The sequence below is a fragment of the Neomonachus schauinslandi genome, chromosome 3 (assembly GCF_002201575.2).
Source record: "Neomonachus schauinslandi chromosome 3, ASM220157v2, whole genome shotgun sequence".
Taxonomy (NCBI): domain Eukaryota; kingdom Metazoa; phylum Chordata; class Mammalia; order Carnivora; family Phocidae; genus Neomonachus; species Neomonachus schauinslandi.
In genome coordinates this window covers 170,197,620-170,219,024 of record NC_058405.1, presented here as the reverse complement: position 1 = coordinate 170,219,024, position 21,405 = coordinate 170,197,620, and the positions used below count along the sequence as shown (strand labels likewise).

The window sequence follows — 21,405 nt, the reverse complement described above, 5'->3', positions numbered from 1 at the left end:
ATTACATAATATAAAATGGTTATATTTAACAAGTAAAGCGTTCTTATAAAGAAACAGAATTTTTAAAAATAAAAAAAAATGTTAAGGAAGTTATTCACAAAAGAAGAAATGCAAACAGCTAATCTACAAGAAAAGATTAGTTTCACTAATAATTTCAGTTTTTAGTGACAATATCATACTCACCATACATCCAAGAGTTTGAAAAAAAATTAAAATTCAGACTTGGCAAGAATAGGCATTCATATACTATTGAAGGGAGTATGAATTGGTACAAATAGAATATTACATATATGTTCTAATTTAATATACCTGTAGTTCTATATCTAACGTAGTTTATACATAAGGTAGAACATGTGTGTGTGTCTGTGAGTGTGTGTGTGTGTATGTATTTATTGCAGAGATTAAACTGGACATCTGTTTGGGTGAGGATTGTACACAAAAATTATTTCATTTTTATTCTATGTCTGGAATGTTGTTCAAAATATTAAGTATCAATTTAAAATTACCAAATGTGTAGCATTACTTTTATTAAAATATTTTTTTAAATAGAAATGATTAACTTTTCTAAGAAGGATATATGTTAAGCCCTTTAAAATTTAATAAAAGTGACTCTATATCTGCCTATCATACCACCAGGTCAGGGTTTTGATAAATGTCATTTGTACATATACCTATAATTGTTTTTTTTAATTAAAATAGAGCTTTATTGAGATATAATTCATATATCATAAAATTCACCAATTTACAGGGTAAATTCAATGGTTTGAATTATATTTACAGAGTTGTATAACCATCACCACTATTTCATCTGAGAATTTTTTTTAATGATTTTATTTATTTATTCAAGAGAGAGTGAGCGAGAGAGAGCACAAGCAGTGGAGAGGGGCAGAGGCAGAGGGAGAAGCAGACTCCCCACTGAGCAGGAAACCCCTTCGTGGGGCTTGATCCCAGGACCCTGGGGTCATGACCTGAACCCCGGAGGCAGGCGCTTAGCCAACTGAGCCACCCAGGTGTCCTCATCTGAGAATATTTCTACCACACCCCAAAGAAAACCCATATCCATTAGTTTACTCCTCATTCTTTCCTCTTCCCAGTTCCTGCTAAGCACTCATAATGTTTTCAACATTCATTCATGTTGCAGCATGTATCAGTACGTCATAGCTTTTTATTGCTGAAAAAATATTCCACTGTCTGGATATAACACATTTTCTTTATCTGTTCATCAGTTGATGGGCATTTGGATTATTTCCATTTTTTGGTTATCATGAATAATGCTGCTATATAAGCATTTGCATAGAAGTTTTTGTGTGGACATATGCTTTTAATTTTCTTGGGTATACACCTATGAGTGAAAGTGCTTGGTCATAAGGTAATTGCATATTTAACATTTTAAAGAAGCGTCACACTGTTTTTCCAATGTGGCTGCAGCATTTTACAATCCAGGTAAGCCCAGTGAGACCCATTTCTGATTTCTGATCTCCAGAGCTATATGATAAACTTGCGTTGTTTGTGTTATGTTTGTTGAATTTTTATGTTTGTGGTAATTTGTTGCAGCAACAATAAAAAAACTAATACAAGACCCAAAATACATGAAGCAAAAGTGACAGAGTTAATGGAAGAAATAGACAATTCAACAATAACATTTGGGGACTTCAATTCCTTAATTTTAATGATAGAATAATTAGAAGAGCAACAGAGGAATATAAAACTTAACAGTGTAAGCCCATTAGACCTAACAGACATCTATCGAAGACTCTACTCAGCAAAATCAGAATATACATTCTTCCCACATGCACATCAAACATTCTTCAGGATAACATGTTAGTGAATTTAAAAAGCCTCAGTAAATTTAAAGGAATTAAATCATACAAAGTATGTTCTTTAACTACAATGGAATTAAAATAGAAAACAATGACAGAAGGAAATTTAGGAAATTCACAAATAAGTGGAAATCAAATAGCATACTACTAATGGGCCAATGGCTCAAAGAGGAAATTTTATAAGAAAAATGAGAAAATACTTTTCTGTGAATGAAAACAAAAACATAACATACTAAAACTTATGAAATGGTCCCCATAGCATTGCTTAGAAGGTAATTCATAAATATAAATAGTACATTATAAAAGAATAAAGATCTCAAATGATACCTAAACTTCCACATTAAGAAACTGAAAAGGAACAAAAGAAATCCAAATAGAGCAGAAGGAAAGAATAAATATTAGAGTGGAAACAGAGGAAATAGAGAAAAATATATAGGAAATCAACAATAAAAGTTGGTTCTTTGAGAAGAGCAATAAAATTGACAAATCTTTAGCTAGACTGATCAACAAAAAGGAGAAAAGAATACAATCATTACAATCAAGAATGAAAGAAAGGGCATTACTACCAAAATTACAGAGTTAAAAAGATTATTTGGGAAACTATGAACAACATGGCAATAAATATGGCAACAATGTGGCACAAATTCAATAACCTAGATGAAATGGACAAGTTCCTCAAATTGAATTAGTGTTCAAAACCCGTCCACAAAGAAAAGCTCAGGACAAGCTGGCTTCACTGACAAATTTTGCCAAATCTTTAAAGAATTAATACCAATCCTTCACAAACTCTTCCAAAAAATACAGGGAGAGGGAACGCTTCCCAACTTACTCTGTGAGGCCAATATTGTTCTGATTTCCAAACCAGACAAAGACATCATGAGAAAACTATAACCTCTATCTGTTATGAATGTAGATGCAAATATCTTCAACAAAATACTAGCAAACTGAATCCAGCAACGTGTGAAAGGGTTACATATCATGACCAAATAGCATTTTTTCAAGGAATGGAAAGTGGTTCAGCAAACAAAAATCAGTTAATAAAAAACAGTCAGATAAAGACTACATGATCATTTCAATAGTTGCAGAAAAGTTATTTAATAAAACCCAATACCCTCTCACAATAAACACACTCACAGAATTGAGAATAAAAGGGAATGCCCTAAACCTGATAAATGCATCCACAAAAGATCCACAGTTAACATCACACTTAATGGTAAAAAGACAGAACACTTTCCCCCTAAGATCAGCAATAAGACAAGGACCTCTGCTCTTGCTATGTCTATTCAATATTGTTCTGGAGGTTTTAGCTGAACAATCAGATAAGAAAAATAAATAAATAAAAGGCATCTATATTGGAAAAGGAAAATTATCTTTGCAGATAATATGTGAAGATAACATGTATAGAAAACGCAAAGAATTCTACCAAAATTTTAAAACTAATAAATGAGGTTGCATATTGATAACAAGATGAATACACTAAAATCAACTGCATTTTTAGACCTTAACACTTAACAATCTGAACATTAAGAAAGCAATTTTATTTACAATAGCATCAAAATGAATAAAATACTTAGGAATCAATTTAACAATACTAGTGCAAGACTTGTGTATTAGTTTTTTTGTTATCTGTGCTATAACATAGTACCTCAAAGTCAGTGGCAGAAAATAACACAAATGTATTATTTTCTAATTCTGGAATTCTGAAATAAGTTTCAGTGGACTGAAGTCAAAGTATCAAAAAGATGGGTTCCTTCCAGTGTCACATACACATACATACATGCACACATACCACTCATTATTAATGAGATCATCTTATCAAAAGAACCCCAAGCCTAATATTCTTCATTTGTCATGAACCCGTAAAATATCAAATTTTCTCTGAATAATATTACCATGAGAATAAATTTCACTCAAAGCCCAGTCATAAGGGGAAGCACTTCTAGAATGGCAGAATAAGAACCTTCAAAAATTTCCTCCTCCATAAAAGCAGAGAGAACACCAGCAAAAATTGTGACAATCAATTTTTTTTTTTTTTTTTTAGAATTTAACCAAAGGTCTGCACCCATCCAAGGAACATTTATTGGAGAAAAACTGCCCCATTCCCATTCCTCTCTCCCCAGCTCCGCAGTAGCTTTGAAAATCAACTGCCTCCCAATCACGGTGGCTATGAAACCAGCCATGGTTCCAGCAACTAGAGGTGCAGAACAAGTTTGAAGATCACAAAGCCCCATTCTCAGATAAATGTCACTATTTGTACTTTCTAGAAGCCCCCTGGAAATACCTATATGCAGAGCTTGTTTTTATTTGACCTGAATCAGAACCTACTCTGTATGAATAGATTATTTGCCAGGGCATTTATAGCAAACAATTAGCAGTATGTGTTTAATATTGCATCTGCCAGAGGCAGCAGTAAATGTTAATCAAACAAGAGGTTGACCAAAATTCTTAAACAGAAAAACAGAAGAATTAAATGTCCATAGGCACTTTGAAATACTGCCATATTCCTAGGAATATCAAAGGATACATGCATTTGGAGAGGTGCATCAGAACCTAGAAAAGACTTGAGGAGAATCTAATCTCTCACCTCTGGCTGACCTTGAGGGCTTGTGCAAGTGGGAAGCAAAGGCTAAGGCATTCTGTAAACTTCCCCAGTGTTAAGGATGTGTCCCAACATGCATACAGAGCTCCTTGCCAAAGACTCAATGACTTACTGATTCAAGGCATTTAACCAGGACCTTTCCAATCATTATCTAGATAAGCAGACTTCTGTGGCCACACACAACAAAGAATATATACTTTATTGAATTATTTCAGGAAAGACACTAAGAAACACAAATAACAACAACAAACAGCAACTATGACAAACCCTGGCGAGGAGGAAATCTGATTTTCAAACTTTCCATATTACTTTAAATGTCAGGTTTTCATCAAATACTTATTTTCTTAACATTTTTCTCTATGGTGATCACATATTACTTTAAAATTAAACAAAAAAAAAATAAGTAAGTGTGCTATTACTTCTAAAGCTTATCTCCTTCATACAAAGATGACTTACTATATTAAGAAGGAAAGCATAATATATACCTCTTCAAAGAATATAAAGTAGACCATTATCATTTAACAGGTATATCTCAAAATCATCTTGGTAAAAATCTACTGAGGTTTCCAGATGATCAAAGTATCTACCTCTAAAGCTCAGGAAGAAGGAGGACATTACAATCTTACGGAAATTGTACATTGACTTCTTCATTATGCTTTGAAATTTGAACTCTTGACTCCATGTTTCCAGCAAATAAAAAAGGTTATTCATGCTTCTGTTTGTTTTTTTTTTTGTTGTTTTTTTAATAACTAAATGATATACTTGTCAAGGAGCTTTCACACTATGGTTTTAGGCATCATATAAATACACAAATAGATAGCTTGTACAGGGAAGAGAGAGTATGAGGGATTTTGTAGAGGCCTATTTATTCACAATTCATAAATCAGCTTATAAGGGTAGAAGTTATGTTTAACAGGATGCTGTCAGGTCTATTTCTGCCTCAGGCAATGAACTCAGGAAAAAAATGCAGCACTCTGAAATTGTTTAAACCACTAATCCCAAATACTTTCATTTTATAGAGATATTTGGGAAGATACATGCTGTTCCACGTAATAAGCTCTGAGCATATAAAAGAAAATGTAACCCTAAGCATTAGAGAACTGGACATTGTATTTGCCTCAAAACTACCTCACTGTCATTGGTATAGTTCCTTGGTTTGGAAAAAGAGTGAATAGTATATTATTAAGGTAGCATAGTGTGTATTTTATTGATCTATTAATATTAACCTGGAGATTGATATGCAATTCTGTGTTTCAGTTGCCCAAAGCTAGTCTAAATAGACCAACAATAATAAAAAAATGCCTGTGGATATAGGTCAAACACTATATGCTTTACATTCCTCAAAAAAACAAACTAAAAAAAAAAAAAACTATTTTAAAAAGCTTTTGTTTTTGGTGTTTCTAGTCAAAAGAAATTTTCATCCTAAAACATAATCTGAAACCTAAAAAACATATGAAATATGAAGAATTCTTTCTCTCTTCTTTAAAAACAAAATATGGTAAGTTTATTGGTGTAAGTTTTAAAAAACATTTATGTTTTCTAAGAGCTAAGAGTAGATATACATACATCTTTTCACATTATGTTTATTTTTAAATTTATAACTATTTTGATGTTTAACTTGGTAAGAACTTCAGACAAAATGAAATATGGTTTGATAGTGTTTTTCTAATGGGGCTTGGTGAGACCCAGACATCACAACATACTCTTCCTTTCTCATCCCATTGTGTTTAAAGGCTACCAGCTTTATAAAAAGTTTTGAGTTATCTCTAAGTTCTCAAAATACATGAAAGAAATGAATAACAAATAACAATTTATTGAGCATATATGCATCAGGCAATAGTATTTGTGTTTTTAATATACTATACCATTTAGCCTTCATCATCAACCTACAAAGTAGGTATTATTATTATGCCCATTTCACAGATGAGAAAACTGACAGGACTAGCAAAGGTGAAACTAGGATTCTAACATGGGCAATCTGAAGCTGATTGCATGTGTCAGTGATTTAGAGTCGGACGTCTACCCTGCACTAAAGTATGCTTAGTTTCTACTTTGTGGCATTGTACATTTCACTCTTTCAACAGTGCAAAGGCAATGCCAATGCACATCCTCTGCATTGCTCCACTCATTCACCATTTTCAGTAGCTGATGAATCTCTTTCACAGCTAGTTCCTTAGTCTACCCTGTAAATGCAAAGGGGGCTTTACCTTACCAATGTATGATTGCCATCTAGTGGTAAATATGTAATAATAGCCAGTTCTCCAGTGATTAGTTACCCATGTCATTCCTAAAAATTGTCTTGATACACAAATCCTGCTAAGGAACTAAGAAACTTAGATGCAAACAAAATCAATTCTACTGTAAACAACTGATGGTAATGATCAGTGTGTATATAGTATTATTTTGAAACAATACAGCCTTTGGGAGACTGGCCCTTTGTGACAAAAGTTTTTAAATGCCATCAGTTATATAGTCTGTATAATATTGGTCCAATGCTTATAATTAAAAGTTTTCCATATACATTTTCTTTTGTGAGTTACAAATATGTTAGAAAATGCCAGTGTTCAAACTGTTTTAATAAAAAATAATCATTATCATTAAAGGAAAGAAAAATATGTGGCTAACATTTATTGAGAATAAACACCAACAAGTAACTAAGCTTGCACAGATACGTGAGAGGCTGGACAGGACTTGCTCCTATGTTGATTTTAGGTATTTTAGGTATTTTTGACTGTTTGGTTTTATGTTCCCCACTTTGCCCTATTACCTGTAAGCACCCATTCCTCTTCTGATCTAACTCCATGGCATCCAGATTTTACATTCACCCACCAGATTTTCTCAGTTTCCCAGCTGTTCCAAAATCTATTCTCCTTGCCAATTCCAACACATGAGGCTTAACATTATTTGCAAACATGTGTGCCTTAAGTACAGATGCTAGATTTTTAGCCAACCGTTTTAAAGTACTTTTCAATATTTATCTATTATTATGACTTATACTAAAATGTCCCGAGTTGAATCACTTATGTTTTCCACACTTTTCAAATATAAATCTTATTTGGTCATTATATATTGCTTTTTTTTTAAACATATGACTGAATTCCATTTTCTACTTTTTCTTTAAAAGTTTTGCATCTATAATTGTGAGATGGGCCTATAGTTATGGGGGGACTGCATTTGTTCAGTTTAGAGTTATGTATTTGCTATATTTTTAAAACCAATAAAATTTCCTTATTTTCCTTGTCTACAATTTCTTGAACCTTAAAATTAATTGATTTTTTTAAAAATAAAGTTTTAAAAACTCAACAAATAGAACTCTCAACATGGGAATGCAAGGTAGAACTTCCAGAACTGTTTTTTTTTTTTTCCATTGTTATTAATCTATTCTGGGTTTACATTCCATTGATTCAGTGTTGGTAATGTTTACTTTTATAGAAATTATTATTTTACCAAAAGTTCCAAACATGTATATATACACATATACAAAATGTACCTATATTTTATCTCTGTGGCTTTAACTCCTCCCAGATCACTAAGGTTTATATTTCTGTTTCCTCACTTTTATTTTTCCAGTAGTTTTTTTGAGGTATCTACTTATATTATTATAGTTTCTTATTTTACCATTTTTTCTCAAAAAATCTTTTAGATTAATACATATTCACACTTTTTATTCTAATTTAATTTCTATTTTCATTTATTCATTCTTTTGCTTTTCTACATTTTGTTGACCAGTAGTATTTTTTAATTTGAATATATAATTCATTTATTTTCTTTTTTTTTTTTGGTGTGTGTTCAATACTAAAGCATTGAAAGCTATGAATTTTACTCTGACTACAGCTTTGGTTACATCTCATACATTTGGTAAGTATTGTGGTAGTGACTGTTTACCAACTAGGTAGTAACAGTTTACAGTCCCTCTGTGACTCAATATTCATTTATTTACTTTTTAATAATGAAGGTTTTATTTTATTTTAGTTATTGATTTCTTTTATTATTAAATCTTGTTTACAAATTACAGATTGTATAATTTCTATTCTGAAGAACTTATTTACACTAAATTTTTGGTGTAAGATTTATATGTTTTTAAAAAAAAACCAACAATAAATGATTTCAAAGAATCTATATTTTCTCTTCATAAAGTAAAAAGTTCAATATATACTACTAAATACACTTACTGGTTTAGTACTTCCTCTAGTTTCATTGTAATTTTGTTTACTTGACAGATTAAAAACTGAGATAATATTTGACTCTGATGACTATAGTTTTGTCAGAATCTTCCTATATTTACCAGATCTTTTGTTTTATATATTTCCACATTGTATTATCCAAATCCTCAAGTGAGAAGTCATCTTCTCATTTTATTTTTTCATCTGTCAATCCTTCTTTGCCTGATATTAATATTACTATGACTGTTGTTTTTATTGTTTATGCATTGAAGAGGTCTACTATGGCAAAAGAAATAGGACAACAAAGGCTAATTTGGTAAGTCAGGGTATACCACTGTCATATCACATAGGATTGACCCCCAAAGGAAATTTGGGTTATGTCACTGTGGAAGAAGAGACACTGCACTGAATGTCTTAGTAATCAGGAAGACATCCAAGTGGAAGTTACATAAGTTACAGTTCCTAGTTGCAGCTAGGAACTACAATTAAAAATTAAATAAAGAAAATGTACAAGTTTCTTATCCTATGTGAAGAACACAGGGATCAGGTATGTGTCAGTATATAGTGTGTCCACTCTGAGCCTCTTCCAAGGGAGCAGAATCAAGCTGATCACACAGATGGGCTCTGAGAAAGACTATAATTGCATTCACTAGTCAAAGATCCAACTAAATATTGAAGTACCCTATTTGAATCAAATTTATTTTGTGCTTAATTTTTTAAATTATAGATGGGTATATAGAGAAATAGAAAAAATATTACCTTCAACAATAAACTATTTTTTTACTGATCAAATTACCCAAACCATAATAAAAATCAAATGTCACAAATCTGAATTTCAAAAGGTATAAATTTCAACAAATTTTAAAACATATACATTATATATGTATATGTACTATATACATATATTATACATATATTATGTGCATATGGCCTTCAGTGTTGATTCGCATTATAAAATTTTTTGAGGCTTCAAATACAAACTTTTTATGAATTGATTTCTATCCCAAATATAAAAGAGATTGTTTTCTTGTTGTTTCTAATAATCACTTATTATTTTTCATTAATTCTACAAAAAGAACATTTGCTATTCACTCTCTCTCACTTAAAAACATTTAAGGTTAAATGTATTTGTTTCTCATTATTTTTACCCTATGCACCAGGAAAAAAAAAAATAGTGTAGCTGCATTTTACTACAATTCTGCCAAAGAAAGTACTGAATGTAAATTCATATTATGAGTGAATAATGATGCATTTCACCTCATTTTAATTTCAGTAATTGAGTGGGAAAACAGGAAGATCTATTAAAAGGACCTTGTGCTGGTCAAGCACTAATGAGAAAATCTCTGAATCACTGGCTGCCATGGTAACAGGGTATTATGGAAATCTGGTTAGCATGCCCAGCAGCTACAAAAGTGATAGACTATACTACTAATTGCGTTGTCTCTGCTAGCAAGACGGGCTTTATGTTCCTAAGGGGTGAGGAGTGGCGTGAATCTGTTTATCTATATACCAGATATGAAATGTTTAAAAATTAGGTTCACACACCTAGTACCAAAAATAAATTACACTTTGAGGAGCATTTCAAAAATTAAAATAAATCAGCTCACTTTTCTCATTAACTCACAAATTTCTGAACAATTTAGTTTATTTTTATTTCAATCTAATTTCACTGGCATTTGATAAGACAAAGATAGTTTAAAAAGAAAGGGAATTTTGGGAAAACATGAAAATAAATCAATAGAGTTCTCCTAAGAACAAAATTTCCCAATGGAATGATTTAGAAATTGTACCAAGAACTGAGTCTCCAAGAGTACCTACATCAGAGAGTGTTAGAGCCAGATGCAAGAGCATTTACAAATGTTAAATGTAACGATAAACAAGAGAATACAATCAGGATTGGGGGTAGGAGTTGCCCCCAGGAACAAGTGTGGGCAGAGCTTTCTGCCACTAGAAGTAACATTATCTATGTGTTTAACAATGTCTTTACTTCTGTGCCCTTGGCCAAATATAGTGAATTCTGCAATTACAGGGTTCGATGCTTTTACTTTTGCTTTGTTCTCTTTAATATCTTGAGTGTCATTAAATTTTTTAAAGAAATTGATCACGGCCTTCTGATTCTTTTTGGTAGATAACTTAATTCTAAGAGGAAAACCTGAAAGATTAACAGAAGCAAAGTAAACACTGGCATGTATTCTTGACTAGAAATCCATGGGCCTTGTCAGAGTTTGTGTGTGCAAGGAACATTAATAGTGCTTGTCCTGGGATACTTACTACTTTTGTTAAATGTGTTTCAAATGTTCCAAATATCAAAAGCAGTCAATCTAAAGTCAATATAATGAAAGCCAAAAAAAGCATTTATCTACATGTCTCCAAATTCAGTGGAGGGTTTGGGGTTCCAGAGAGAAAAGTGTCATCAAAGCCAGCAAAGTATTATACAAGATGACTAAGTCCTAGAGATCTATTATATAACATACAGTCAATAATATTGTATTGTATACTTAAAAATTTCTAAGAGGGTAGTTGTTATATTAAGTATTTTATAATAAATAATAATAATAATGTGGGTGGGAGGAAACTTTTGGGGATGATAGGTATGTTTATGGCATAGGTTGTAGCGGTGGTTTAAGGATGTATACTTATCTTCAAACTTACCAAGTTTCATGCATTAACTTTGCACAATTTTTTGTATGTCATTCATACTTCAATAAAGTGGTTAAAAAAAAAAAGCCAGTAGAGTGACAAAACAGAGTAAATAAGTGTATTCCTAGAAAGAGTAGGTAGGTTCAGGGAGTTGGGTGTACTGACCTGGGATGGAAGCAGCAGTTGGAAAGCCAGTCAGTGTGGCCAAATCCTGTGAGAAGCACGTTGCCTTTGGGGAGCCCCACCAACTTCCAGAGGCGGTCCTCCCCACAGGTGACTAGGATGTCTTTGCGGGGGTGCATGATGATGCTGCAGAGGGAGAGACAAGAAAAGAGCGTTATGGGGAGATAAGAGCAAATGGTTCCACATTTTGAATAAATGAAATGACAGTGGTTATCCCGTCTCAGCAAGGCAGGATCGCTCGCAGAGTGTTGGCTTGGGAATCAGAAGAGCCAAGTTCTGTGTCCTGGCTATAGCTCTAATGCTTACAGGTTTCTGATCACCATCAATCCAACAAACGTCACTGGATCTCAGATTCCTCATTTGCAAAATAAGATGATTGGTTTAGGTGAATATCTTAATCCTGACTTGAAAACAATAATTCTGATTTTCTTTTTACAGAGGAAAATTTATGTCAATGATAATTTGGTGTTAGGATATTTGGACCAGTAGCCATGCTTATTATAGAAAATCAAGATTCTTTTCAGACTACAGTGTATCTTAAATCAGGCATTATCCAGGAAAAGATCGTGAATCATAACCACATTATCATAGCTCTATAACAAATACTATAAATGAAACATTAACTCCATGGCCCACTATCTACACAAAGTGAAGTAGCTCAAATTCTAAGCTAATACGCCACTTAAATTGGCTTCAGTCAATGCACAGTACACAAATTACGGTAATGAATTCAGGATGCACAGGGCAATTCCCACTCTATAAAGGCATAGAGGGAAATGAGAAAGAAGTATGTAAAATTAATGATTAACACATTAAGCAGTGTTATTTGAACTGGGCTATGATCATTGTGGCTATTTCAATATTGGAGTTAAACCATTCTAAAATCAAGAGTCTACAAGGTTAATGCCTGATATTTTATCTATGGCAATGCTTTAATCTTATTTATATAGAGTTTCATCTATGTTTTACAATGTATTAGGAACAAATGTGCCCAATGTTAAGCATCTATTAAAATACCAACCTATATATTACCAACAAATTGTTCAATTTCAACATAGCCATCTCATATCAAAGACATAATGCATTTACTTGCCTATATAGTGAAGTAAAACAAATAATGACTTAAAAAATAAAAATTACACATTTTTCCTGCTGTCCATTCTATGAATGGCCTTGTTCCTTTCTTCTGCAATACAGAATTTAGGAAATCAATTTCCCAATGACATCATGGTCTCCTCAGTCCACACCTACATCGTTAACTCCAGGGCTTACATGAGAGCAAAACTTTCCTCATTATGGATCCCTTCCAGTAATACCATTAAATCCCAAAATTTAGGGCTGCAAAATTATGTCCTTGCACTAGACCTCTACAGTTTTGGAAATCTGCTGGGGTCAGTCACTGTTGGAAATACTCAATTTACAGGCATGTAATCACTACAAGCAGGACCTTCTTTCTAGTGAAATACTGCTTCATTTTTCCCTAGCATTCCACTGCTCAAAATAAACACAAAAGGGAAATTAGTCATTTTGCAATTCATCACAATGTTGGTTTGTGACTTTCAGAAGGCCAATTCAGGAAAGGAATTTATTACAGCTCAAATGTGGTTCAGGATACATTTATAGAACTTAATTAGAAGAAAAATATGATGAGAGGTAAAAATGTCAGATTGAAATGAATTCTATATTCAAACACACATACGAAGGCAAACCAAATCCTTGAAGCTACTGAGTATGATATATGTTGACTCGAAGCTTTCCTGGCAGACACGTGCACACTTGACTATATGATAAATTACCCTCTTTAAGTAAGATAAGTAAAATCATTGATGTCTTTACAGACTTTGAAAGATAAGTTTCCAAAATGACTTTTGTGAGGGGAGTTATTTGTAGAAGTTAAGGAAAAAATATAAACACAACCTCATTGGTAGTTAATCAGTTTTGAGTGTTTTTCAATTTTGAAAGTGTTTTTCCAGACTCCTTCTGATCCCTTCTACTTTGGGGCCTCCTCCAAACCACCTGTAACATTTACTTTCACTTTGTAAGGTCTGATCTTACTCATCACAGTCCCTGGTTTCTTTGCTCATATAAACCTTTTCTAACAATGATTCTTTTTTTTTTTTAATCTCATATATAAATTAGTTTTCCTCTAATCATTCTGGACAAATTTTGATCAAGTACAGATATTCCATCTTTTAATGGAATTTTTTTATCTCATCCATGAAATGGTCTTTTTAAAAATATATATTTATTTATATGAGAGAGAGAGAGAGAGAGTACATAAGTGGAGGGAGGGGCAGATGGAGAGGGAAAGGGGAAGCAGACTCCATGCTGAGCACAGAGCCTAACACAGGGCTAGATCCAAGGACCCTGAGATCATGACCTGAGCCAAAACCAAGAGTCAATCACGTAACCAACCAAGCCACCCAGGAATTCCCATCAATGAAATGGTCTTTAAGTGAACAGAAATATACCCAGCATATATAGATGAGAATGTTTTCATAACAATCAATCAATACTTGTTATTGAATTAGTCACTGAATAAGTATATCAGCAAAGAGTGGGTCCTAGTAATAAAGACCCCCAATCAAGACTGGCAAATCACAACTCAGGTCACTCTGTGTGGAAGATCAAGATTGGGAACACAAGTTAAGGGCCACAGAACAGAAATATTTCCAAGATACTTAAGTTCAGTGTTATTACCAACTCCACAGTGGGGCACTGGTGTCTGAAATCTTCCTCCTCTTCCTCTTCAGTTAACAGTAACGATATCTAGCACTGTTTGAAAACTGAATATGCACCAGAATTTGTATTAAGTGTTTACTTATCACATGTGGAATAAAAGCTCAGGAGGGCAGTGGGTTAAGCCTGTTTGTTTGTTGTGTACTTGCTGTATACTCAGGCCCAACAGTGGCTGGCACATGCGTAGCAGTTATTCCATAAATGCTTGTCAAGTATCTGACTGAGTGACAGACGTTGGTGCTGTAAGTTTCGTTATTTTATGACTAAGTAAACAGAGGTTGAGATATTATATAAGTTGTTCAAGTTCACATTCAGTAATGGATGGAGGCTGACTTTGAACTTAGGATAGTCTCATGATTTGGGGGTTCATGATTTTAGCGACTTCTACTTAGTATTAGTCTTCCATAGTTTATTACTTATATGTTTGCATTTTAAACATCAACAATTCTTATTACAGAAATTGGTGATATTATCATTTCCCATGAATGGTTAAGTCATTTAGTTACTATTAACACTGAGTTAAAGAGCACATCTAGGAACTGTCAGTGTATATATCAGAACTGGGTACACTTGACATGTGAATGTCTTAAAGGCTTTAGTGGACCCTACCATTTAAAACTAAAATGCTCTGGTGCTGTAGGGGAAATCAGGTGAGTAGCATTCTCTAACAGTCCTGTCTGCATTAGGCTTCTGTGCTGACGTATTATATGTTGCACTTAATAAGATCTTTATTAAATATCTTATTCTCTTGTGCTACTATTATGAGACTTGTACTTCAAGCTGTCAGCGGGCACTGAGTTTTTATTCACCTATTTTCATATCGCACTTTGTAAAGAAAAACGTAGAAGGATATTTAGTAAGCATTGATTCCATTGGCTTTTAATTCATTGAGAATTTCCCCAGTATATTCAATTTTTATCATTCTGCTTATCTCTCAATCAGTCTTTTGAAGAAGTTGAACAACAGGAGAAATAATGAACACTTTATAGGAGTCAGTTCCTGATAACAAAATTACAAACATTAACTCATTTAATGGTCATAATGCCCCCAGGAGTTAGGTCTACAATTAATCCCATCTTGCAGTTCAGGGAATGGCACACATACAGGTTAAGTGATCTGCTCAAGATCATGAAGCCAGGAAGTGGCAGAGTGAGGACATGAATATGAGCAGACTGTCTACAGAAGCCATGTCTCTCAGTAGAGTGAGCTCAGAACCTCAACTGCCTTTTCTTTCTTTCTTTCTTTCTTTTTTTTATGACAACAGGGGCAGAAACCAACCCTAATGTTGTCTTATTTCTGTCTAAAGGATTTATTGAAATGCACCTTGAAATTTCTGTGGAACTGATTTTTTTCTTTGGTCACTTTTCTAATGATGTTTGAAAGGCTTTAATTACTGTCACTTGTTATTTTCTGGAAATTGGGCACTGGCTAGGTTCAGAGTGGTGGGGGATGAATGAAAGATGATTGAGAAAGATCTAAAGCAGAAGTTGGACAACTTTTTCTATAAAGGGCCAGATAGTAAATATTTTAGGCTTATGAACCATATGGTCTCTGCCATAACTACTCGACTCTGCCATTGTAGAATGAAAGCAGCAATAAACAAAACATAAATGAAAAAGTAAGGCTGTGTTCCAATAAAACTTTATTTACAAAACCAGGTGGTGGGCCAGATTTGACTTTTGGGCCCTAGTTTGCCTACTCCTGATGTAAAGCCATTTGCATGGCATGAATGAAGTAGCCTAGTGTTTAAGAGTGTAGGCTCCAGAGTAAGATGTGAGTTTGAACTCTTGCTCCAGTGTTTATTTGCTAGGCATCCTCAGATAAGTCACTTCACTAGCCTTTTCCTCAGCTTCCTCATTTGAAAAATGGGAAGAATATAGTATTAACCTCACAGATTTTTCTGAGAATTAAATAAGTAAATACATGTACAGGACTTAGAATAGTGGTAGGCAAGTAATGAACACTCAGTGAACACTATCACAGCATAGACAGAGTCCCTGAGGCCAGCGTGCCTAGATTTGAATATTGACCTACAAAGTCCTCAGTAGCTAATTACATTGTATAAACTCTCAGTCTCAGTTTCCATATTTGTGAAAAGGAGGGAATCATAAACCTCATTCATAGAGGTGTTGTGAGGATAAAATAAGCTGACATATGTAAAGTGGTTGAAACAATATCTGAACATGGTCGGCTCTCCATGAAAGTTAGCAATTATTATTCAACACTATTGTACTTCATTGTAACCCAGACCTTCATGTAGCTAATTTCTATAAACCATAATGCTTCTTTTAAAGAACATGGGTAGTTAATTTAGTACTTAAAATTGTAGATACTTAGAGAGAAATGAGGTTTCCATGTGGCTTTGACAGACATTGGCCACTGCTGGGCTTTATTTGATGATAAATCATCCTGCGAAAATGCAGCCCCCACACATAATACTTTCACAAGTAAACATAATGATGTTTTTGTGGTTGTTTATTTCATGATATGACTTTTAGAAATTTATTGAGGGAAACAGTAGACAGTATTATACACTGACTCCTATCTCTGTCTTCATGTATACAACTGGCACAAAGTAGTTGTGGGCCATCTGGGAAAGCCTCTGCTAGGCCGTAGGCATCCTCAGATAAGAACAACACAGTTCCTCTACCCAAGCTCTGTCCACAAATAGGTGTCCCTCTTGTAACCATAAAATGACTTTGTTTCTCAAAGTTGTCTTCCTGAAGTTCTAATTAATAAAAATAATGAGCTCTTACTTAGTATCTTCCTGGCACCTGCCCTAAGTGCCACAAAGTCATTTTACTTTAAACTTTGAATATAAGCTTTTTGCTTCCCTTTAACTTAGTATTAATTATAATTACAAGACTCGAAGACAAAGGCCCTGTCACCTCATTCCCAAGTTAATAAGCTTGTGACTAGAGTGGAAATAGTACAGGAAAACAGCTTAGGGATTTAAAAAAAGAAAAATGTGGATGAATGCTAGTCCTGCTTCTTCATCAAGTCATGTTCTGATGAAGTATCTATAAAATGTTTTGTTAAACAATAGCCCAGGCAAGTTACATAAACTACTATGTTCTAGGGGAGATTTTTCTTTTATAATAGGACACATTCCTGATAATAGACCACATGATATATACTTCAAAAGCTCTCCTCTCTAACTGAAATTGTTCTTTCCAGCAGTGGCGTTACACAAGAATATTTTGGAAGGAATATGGGTAGGTGTATGGCGAACACTATTAATTATCAGTAGAGTCGGTGACATAAGCACCACTGTTAGACTTTTCAAAGAGAAGAATATTAATCCAAAAAAAGATTGTCACAAGAAAGACTAATTAGATACCCCTGTCTTCACTTTAGGTTATTCAGCATTGTAAATGTTTCCTTCACTTCAGTTCATAGACTCTAATTATTTCCATCGCAGAAGATGCACAGTAGTTTGAAAAGGAATCAGTATCAAAATGTGTGCCCCATAAACTTTGGGTGACTGCTCATCTACTTATCCTTTAGGACAGCACACACTCACACATGTTTTTATCGAGCTTACCAGGACAAATATATATAAAAGACTTGTCTCATTGTTACTCAGCTAATAATTGCATCTTATAATTGGATATGCTTCAGGATTTACAAAGAATTCTAATGTGCAACTTTTTTTCATTATTTCAACAAATATGTATCAAAAGCCTATGATGCAGTATGCAAAACAGGGGCATCACCCACATCACTTCACTCATTTACATGTGAATGGAGGGAAACAAACAGTAACAATAAAATAACTGAACAAAATAATTCATCTATAAGAAAAACATAAAGTGATATGGCAATGATTTGTGGGGGGAATGTTATTTTTGATGAGGTGGTTAGGGGAGTCCTCATTGAAGATGTGACATCAGAATGGCAAGAAGCTGAAGTCAGAATGGCAAGAAGCTGAAGTCAGAATGGCAAGAAGGAAGAAGCATCTTTAGGATGATTTAGGGGCAGGTGGTGACTGAATGTGCAAAAGCACTATGGCTGAAAGGAGCTGATGTAGTCAATGGACTAGAAGGAAGGTCAGAGTGACTGCAGAGAGCAGGCAAGGAGGACTGTGTTGAGGATGGATGAGGAACAGTAGAAAGACAAGGACCAGATGATGTAGGGCCCCATAAACTGAGACAAGAAGACTAAAATTTATCCTAAGATCATCGAATGGTTTTAAGTAGAATGGTATGTGGTTGATAAGTATCTAAAAGCTCTCTCTAGTAGCTATGTGGAAAATGAGAAAGGACAGAGCAAGAGAAGAAACCAGTACATTTAGCTAGAAGTATATACAGCTATAACCTAAGAATAATGGCTTTAGATCCATTTAACAGCTCCTCATTATTATGACAGATATCACTTTAGTATATTAATAGTTTCATCATTATCTTTAGGAAGAGTCAACTCATAGTTGTTCTCACCAATAAAGAATATTAAATAAGTGTACTTTAAAAAGTGCCAAAAATGGAATAAAAGTTATGAAATATGTGCAAAAGCCAAAACAATCAGAAATCTGTCAAAATAAGATATCAAGTCATATTTATTTTCAGAAGTCAGCTAAGAGAATGTGAAAATATTAAATCTTAATACTTTCCTGTCACTTTAAGTTTAAAAACTGTGATACCATAGAGTTTATTCAAAGCTAAGTCTAATTTATATTGTCGAGGTCTGGAAAGTAGCAACTTCCTTTCATTTTTACTAAATAGGTGGGGCATTTTCATAGTTTATGGTTTTATTAATAATGCCCTGGATGGTTAGCCAGAAAGGCTAAATTCTTTTTGTTTTTCTTGTTCAATGTTTTTTCAACTTTATAGGTACAGTAAATTTGGAGTACGGTGGCATATCAAATAGTCTTCCCTTTGTCCTGCTACCTGGCTGGTAGTGCTAATCCAATCATCCACAGGTAAGAGGCAGGGAGGGCTGGATGTGTGTTCTGGGTCATCAGTGGCGAAAGGCCTTCACCAGTGACTTAGATTACTCAATAGATATTTAAAAAGCCATGTATCAAAAGAACAAATTCACACACATGTTGTGTAACAACACGCATATAAGCAGTTCATCGACTAAACCCAAATCCTTTTTAACGAGATGTAAATTGGCTTTTCTCATCCCATGTGAAGAAGCAGTCTCATAGAACTTTCCCAAAATCTTTGTTTTCTTTGAATTACATGGCACAAATGTATATTTTTAAACTGAAGTATTAGTTTAATTTCAAATATTATCAGTTTTCTAGGAAAAGTTTTCAGGTTAAAGTCCATTCTTAGCTAATCTTAATTAAATTAAATCAGCTACTTATAAATAAACATAATACTATTTTTGTTATACTAATGTCTATAAACTAATACAAATGCTCCACTGAGCTTTGTCAATTTGTGTTTTTTTTCTTTTTTTTATTATGTTATGTTAATCACCATACATTACATCATTAGCTTTTGATGTAGTGTTCCATGATTCATTGTGTTTTAACATGAAAAAAATTCTCCAAATCACATGCAAAGGTAAAGATTTTCCACTAACACTCAATTCAAAGGTCATTTATGAAAAAGCCAACATACATGCAATTATGCAGCCTAATAATCTTTAAAAATGTCCTATGACCTCATTTGCACAGCTGGATGTCCGTGTTTCACAGGGTGGGGAATACTCCCACTCGGGTGAGTGCATAAGCGGTGCCATTTCCCAAGTATCTTTCAAAAAGAAAATTCTTAAGTCCTGGGACCAGTGGCCTTGAACAAAAGTCATTTAAATTTATTATGTCTCTGCTTCCTCACATAAAAAGTGTGATGTCATTTATTCTGTCTCCTTCACTTTACTCTTGTTTTACTTACCAAATAAAACAAAACTTAGAAAAGGATACTTTTAATCTGAATAATACCATTCCATTTTCTCCAGAAGTTGTTGAACTTTCAAATATATGAAAGACCATTTCAAAATACAGATTCGACTAAATTACATTTATAAACTCCAAAGACAAAGGAAGCCAGGCCCTGCTATTCAGGGAAATGGAACGAGGGAGATCATCAAAACAGGTTAACTGTTTCCAGATTTATGAAAATACCTCCTGGAACCTTCCTGTTACTTTAGCAGCTGAACATTTTATGCTACATAGTTTTATACACACTGTGCTTCCTGTTATGAAATCGCTGTAGTTCTTTATGGTTTAACAGGTTTGAAAGTTACATTACACATTTATGTTCTTAAGAAACCCATTTCAATAATAAAATTTGGTTATTTCATGTTTCAGCAATTTACAAGAACTCTGTGTAGCTATGAATATAAAAATTTTCCATTTCACATCTTAGTATATTAGTGACACAGAGTAGATGCTTTTTTAAGCGAAAGTCAAACATCCCCATGGCAAGAGCTCTATCACAAAATCTCTTTTCCAGGAGGATATTTAAAAATATAACCTAGATATATAATCAAGGGATAATTGGAAGCATTACTACTTAAGACATGGAATTAAGGTAAATTTACATGCGATAGTACAGAATTCTGTTCTGAACTTGACCAAATTTGTTAGAAACCACCAACCCAATGTGAGGATTATGATATTTAACTATTGACACATTTTTTTTGGTATCTATTTGATAAATAAATTAGAAACTCAAAATTATTTATGGTTATTTTATTATTGAAGAATACTGAGTAAAATTCAGCACTTTTTATAAATATATTTTGGAATTTAAGGAACATATTGAAATTATCATAGGTTAAATAGATCATTCTGACTTCCAATTTCTAGATTAAAACATGTGCTAAGACTGATTCAGTTTAAATCACCCTGCCTCATTTGTGTCAGAGACCATGTGGCAGGAGTGATGGGGACAAGAGAGGGCACTCAACTCTGAGTTTGGCACTCTCTGTATGTAGCTGAGGATGTTAGAGGGAAGCTGAGGAGCTGTAGTGAGTGAGCCCCTGATCAGTTCCCAGTGAATGGGTAAGGAGGAAGGAACAAGAGTAAAACTCGGTTATAAAAACATCTCAATAAAGCTATTTAGAAAGCACAAACAAGTTAAATTCAGGGTTGGCAACCAGATGTATACAGCCAGAATTGATGAATACAGTGAAAAATGTAAGTTCACAGGGTGGAATTAGGCGGCCGATTGGGCCAAAGTGAGAACTGATAAACACATAAGATGGTGGGACTTAAACCCTAAAGAGGGAATGAGGTAGACAGAAATAGGTCCAAACAATGACAGATTGAGAAAAACAAGGGACAGGAAATAGGTCCTGATAATTTGCC

At 33.7% G+C, this 21,405-nt stretch overlaps 1 protein-coding gene across 1 annotated transcript in view; it reads right to left on the bottom strand.

Annotated features, from left to right (window-relative positions):
- The window catches only part of SPAG16 (sperm associated antigen 16), a 969,696-nt gene that overhangs the window by 503,497 nt on the left and 444,794 nt on the right, over positions 1-21,405 (bottom strand). The window contains exon 11 of the mRNA XM_021702750.1: positions 11,388-11,531. Coding sequence (XP_021558425.1) covers positions 11,388-11,531 — 144 coding nt within the window. The remainder of the gene's footprint in view (positions 1-11,387; positions 11,532-21,405) is intronic.